This window comes from Aulonocara sp. 'chitande type north' Nkhata Bay, linkage group LG5, assembly GCF_057382095.1.
Source record: "Aulonocara sp. 'chitande type north' Nkhata Bay isolate Kocher_YH1m ecotype deep benthic linkage group LG5, A_spYH_male_GT1.1, whole genome shotgun sequence".
Lineage (NCBI taxonomy): Eukaryota > Metazoa > Chordata > Actinopteri > Cichliformes > Cichlidae > Aulonocara > Aulonocara sp. 'chitande type north' Nkhata Bay.
In genome coordinates this window covers 31,998,138-32,003,667 of record NC_141348.1, presented here as the reverse complement: position 1 = coordinate 32,003,667, position 5,530 = coordinate 31,998,138, and the positions used below count along the sequence as shown (strand labels likewise).

Here is a 5,530-nt window from a genome sequence, read left to right as displayed (position 1 = left end):
ATTTAAAAAGGATTTTATATGTGCAAAGCCATTATGTTCTTTGCACATATAGTGTGTTCTTTGACGTCGACTGCATGAACGGGGAAATTCAGTCAGTCAGCTGGATCAGGTGCAGCAGGAGGGGAGAAACAGTTTTTGTGGATGTTAGGTTCTCAGTCTGTTACCCTGGTAACTGTTTTATGTTAGCTCTTTTAATGGAACATAAATTCCAGATTTTTCTCAGTCTTAATAAGCTCCTGCTTTTGAGAACACAGCCCTGGACTTATTCTGCATCCAGACATTTGTAGAAAAAATGATTAGACAAATTATTTCCATTGTATCACAAGTGAAATGTTCTAAACTTGCTAATGTTGTTGTTAATGTAATCCTAAGCACTACAGTAATCTAGTTGTGAGTGTGATCAAATGTAAGGATTTCAGTTACACTTTTTTAAACCAACTAAAATGTCAGTCTGTGGTAAAAAAAAAACAACAGCCCATTTAGTTTTCATGCAGAGATCACCTTCATCCTTGCTAGCCTGTTAAACTGAAGGTTCTTTTTTTTTTTTTAGATGTACACTGACATCTAGTGGTTACAATGCAACAATACAACAATCCTGACAGCATGCAATAGACCCTGAAAGTTCTGCTCCGATGTTACATTAGAATGTTGCTAATGCAGTGGTGCATTTGCAATTTAAAATGTTATATAACTGCATAATGACACAAATAACACCTACAGTAACAAACTGGACTGTATCAACAACATATTGTAGTATAAAAATTGTATACAGTCTGCTAAATTGAGTTTTACTTGCAAACAGCTTTTCTACTCTGTACTTAAAAGCATTTCAAACTACAAGCCATATTCACTCATTCACACACGTTCCCTTAGCACTTAGTTACATACCTTCAGTCACTTTTTACCACCCACTCTAACCAACGAACCTGGGCCAATTTGGGGTTTAGTATCTTGCCCAAGAATAGTTTGATGTGCTGGCTGATTCAAACCACCAACCAGTTAACAACCCACTCTACCTCCTGAGTCACAGCTGCCAACAAATTTCAGCTTATTTACACGACAATCAATAAATTTTCCAATTACTTTTATTTTTTTATTTAACTTTACAAGACCAAACTGAAAAATCTTTGCACACATTGACACATCTGTGTGTGATTTACTCCCACATCCTCCACAGTACTACAAAAATATAAAATATTCAACTAAAATGTTATGATAGAAACCAAAAAACACTGACAGACTTTTGCTCGGAACAAACCAAAGTTACAGTTGACAAAATTTAAAACTTAAGAATCATACATATCGCTCAGCGGTACGTTTGGTGAGCCTTTTTAAACAAAGAGCACATACAGTCACAGATAACTAAAATGATGAGATTATGTTTAAACATAATGAGTATTCTTAGCTTTGGAACTTAAAATGGACTTTTTACCTGATCTAATGTTCTGAAATAGCCTAAATATCCTGTTAAATGAAAATGTGGCTTGAAAAATGGCAACTTGCCAAAATAACACCTATTAAACACTGACTTACAAAAGTTCTCTCTTCTTTCCATCGACATGTTTTACATCTGACAACAAAACAAAAATTAATCATTTGTCTCATGTGAGTGGATGATGTTGACAAAAAAAGAGATTTTATCTCTTCTGTGGGCTGAAATTGTACTTGAGCAAACCCTGCTTCACACCGGGATGTAATCGAAGTTAGCCCACCCTGAGAGGTGGAGCTACAAGGACAACGCCGTCACCTCTCACAAACAGCATGGGGATGTTTCTCTTGGTAGACTGAAACGAAACAAAGATTCACACTTAAAATATTTCACTACTTAAAATATTGTATACACATAGCTTCCAATAAATGTGTTTAACAACAAAGACTAAATATATTTTACTTAAAAATTAAAACATGCATTTGCTTTAATTACATTTTTGTTGTTAAGATGATCCCTGTGATTTTCTCAGTAATGTTAACCCTTGTTAAAACAGAGCAGCGTTTTTTTGAGGCCATGATATAACAAATAGTCAGTGAAATATTATCCATTAAGTACTGTCTGTTATCTGAATGACACATTAACAGTTTTAAAAGATGAAACAGGTTCAACTCAGATCAATGCCACAATAGACCACCAGCACCTTAAACCAAAAGGGCAACGGGACTGGAAAGAAAATGATGTGGCACCTTGTAGAGTTCTTCATAAGTCTCCTCATCGATCTCCACTGTCGTCACAGTCTCCTCCACATCACCAAGGATCATGTTCAAGTGCTGATCGTAAGCCTGGGACAAACAAGAACAAATAAGAGTGCAAAGTAAAAGAGGACAAAAACACTCCAAAAGAAATTGAAGTGCTTGTTTTTAAAAAGTCTTCCGAGCAGCCAGGGTCACACCTGCAGCACTCAAACAACAAAAAAACAGCAACAACAACAAAACCCAGCACAAGACTCACATGAAGTCGGCCTCTGAGCTCGCGGTCATTCCTCATCTTGACGTAGATTCGCTCATCTAGACTGAGCCTGATCAGATCAAGTGGCTCCTCAACTGTGTTTGTAGTTGGTTGCTGCAGCACACAGAAAAAAATGACACATGTATTAGGACTGGGCGATATATCGATATATTTTTATACAAGATAAGAGATGTGACAATATCCTTTATATCGATATAGTCTATGTTACGTTATAATTATACTTGTGGAACCGCAAGTTTGCCTCTCTTTCGTCCACTTTTGTCTCTATGCTGTGTTACTCTGCCTCGCCTCTCTCCTTCACTGAACACAACTCCCCCTCCCCCATCGCTTCACCTGCAGGTAACGACAAGATGGACACGGCAGCTATCAAAGAGGAGCTGGTCGGTAAAAAGAAAACATTTGGAGATTACTATTTTAGTGCGGCAGTGTTACTCTCGTTAAAATGACATTAACGCCATAACTGTATTAACGCGGCAAATCTCCATTAACGAGTTACCGCAGGTCGCCCCGTGCGTGGGGCGTGTTGAGGCCGTGCAGCTAGCACTACTAGTATTTTTACCATTTACAACAGCACCATAAAGTGCAAAATGAAGAGTGTGTGAGAAACTGTGTGCTGTATCCCAGACCGCGAAGTCTCCCAGCCTCCTGCCCCGAAACAAACTACCTTACAAAACTCGTATACCGTATTTTTTGGACTATAACCTATAAAGAAATCGACAGCGCGCCTTATGTATGAATTCTGGTTGTGCTTATTGACCGCAAACTGCTTTTATGTGGTACACGGCGCTCAGCAATCTGCCAAAAATGTTTTAGTACGACTTTGGTAAGCTACGAAGCCGCACTGCTTGATGGATTGTTGGAACATTACGGCTACCGTAGTCTGGAGCCTCGCGGAGTAACGCATACTGTGCTTCAACGTAAAATTACCGTATTGTGTGCATATAAGGACCACAAATGGCACCTGTAAGAGACATGGTTACGAAGCGGATTTCAAACTGAAGGTTGTCAGTCACGCAGTAGAAGTTGGGAACAGAGCAGCTGCGAAATCTGTCTGTCTTTGTTATTATGCTAAGCGTCTTTTAATTTACATTTTGACTGCACAATTGTGAGCGTTTTGTTATCCACAAAAACAACATTGTTTTATTTTATTTATGGAGAATTATAATTTAATAAATGCTGATAATTTATTTCTGAGTAATTTTTTCATGTACATCTACGCTGTATGTTAATAAAGATGTGAGATCTGGGACACAGCGTGACTAAGAACTCTTTTTGTTCTTTCTTTATGGCTTTAAAAAAAATATCGAGATATATATCGTATATCGCCATCCAGCTAAAGAATATCGAGATATGAGTTTTAGGCCATATCGCCCAACCCTAACATGTATGCTTGACATATCAACAGGATATTAACATTCAACTGCCTTAGAACATTTTCTGTGGGATCATCCCTGATTTGCTTAAAAATGTTACGGTCTAAAGTTTGGACATTTAATGATTGCTGTGTAATTTTAGCTACATGTATTTAAAACTTTAACTACATGTAAGTTACTTTTTTTTTTTTTAATGTTCTGTCCATCCACTTTTTTTTCTTCCGGACTTCAAAATCGGAGGCAATACTTGTACATGAATATCCAAAAATAAAACAATGTATAAAAATAAAAGCTGGAAACTTTCACTAGTCTTCCCTACCATATCTGTAATTTGGCCCAGGTCATCAAACATCAAAAAATGCCTGAGCACTGGCTAAATAGATATGAAAAAATGTAAGCAGTCCTATATTGGAGCACACACTAATAAAAAACAAACCAAAAAAATAAACTATATAACATTCGGAAACTGTCGCACTTCATAATAATGTAAAATGAAACGTGGAATATTTTCTAATATGGTCGAGCAGCAGGCACAGCTGAGATGCAATGACCTATTGCTTGTTCTGCCCACTCGCTTTCTTTGCAAACTCCTTATGCCCGAACCAAAAATAATGAATTTACTTTAATACAGATTAAAAACACAACAAATACCCCCATGTACAAGTCTCTTCTCAAGTTAGCATTTTCTGTGACAAGAATAATCGAGTGATTATCATTTCTAAATGACATAGGCCAGAATTAAATGCAGACCTTTCGAGCAGTTTTGGTGTAAACACCCAAAATATTTAAGGCAAAGTGAAGAAACGTCGTGTTCCATGAGTTAACTGAGTTTTCAGTGAGTTGTTTAATGTTTAGCCCAAATAGCTGTGAACTGCAACCCAGACGCTACAGACCTAACTAACCCAACTTTAGACTAAAAACAGATAAAGAAAATTAAACGTGGACATACATTAGCGGTAATCCTGCGCTAACACGCTCTGCTCTGCCTAAAGAACAGTGGTGCAAATCCTACTGGCGGTAGCATTTACACGCTAGACATGCTAAATCAGCTAGCTTTTGACAGGCCCTTCCGCGCTTTTACCACATCAGTTATGAACAAAGTTACACAATAAGCTCGTTACATCAAGTACACGGGTAAACCTGTCTCCTCTTCACCCATGGGATAATTATATGCACGCTGTTAAAAGAACAACAGCAGAATTGAAGGCAGTTACACCAACCTGCTCAACTTCGTCCGCCATGATGTTTGAGTCTGCGTCGAATGACCGAACCAGTGCGGAGGTTGCCAGGTCTGCAAAAAAACGCGTTTTCACATAACACAAAGCACGCCTCCTGGATGAGACTATAAACATAACGATGGAAGAGGGATAGGGTTACATTACTTAATTGCATTTTAATTATTTATGTTGTTACAGCTATAGGCAAGGTGGGGGTGAGATTACATCAGGGATCTGCTTGTTTTCAGTGGCGATGGACAGGTTTACAGTGGAGGTCAGGTAGGAAACCCTATTAACTACGATCTTTGCAGATAACTGTGATCTGTAGTGAGAGTAGGAAGCAGGAAGAGAGCCTGGAGAGGTGGAAGTATGCTCTTGAGATAAGTGGAAGGAAAGTTAGAATATGTAAATATGTAAATGAGAGGGCAAAGCTGCAAGGAGTTGCAAGGAGCAGAGATAGTAAAGGTAGATGAGTTTGC

At 38.2% G+C, this 5,530-nt stretch overlaps 1 protein-coding gene across 1 annotated transcript; it reads right to left on the bottom strand.

Moving 5' to 3' along the window:
* Positions 1 to 1,067: 1,067 nt before the first annotated feature.
* lsm3 (LSM3 homolog, U6 small nuclear RNA and mRNA degradation associated) lies at positions 1,068 to 5,205 on the bottom strand. Its single transcript, XM_086293039.1, has 4 exons — positions 5,055 to 5,205; positions 2,444 to 2,554; positions 2,179 to 2,274; positions 1,068 to 1,784 (listed from the first exon to the last, which is right to left on the bottom strand). Exons 1-4 carry the CDS (start codon positions 5,184 to 5,186, stop codon positions 1,704 to 1,706), a joined length of 420 nt encoding a protein of 139 aa, XP_086149165.1. The 5' UTR covers positions 5,187 to 5,205; the 3' UTR covers positions 1,068 to 1,703.
* Between the last annotated feature and the right edge of the window lie 325 nt (positions 5,206 to 5,530).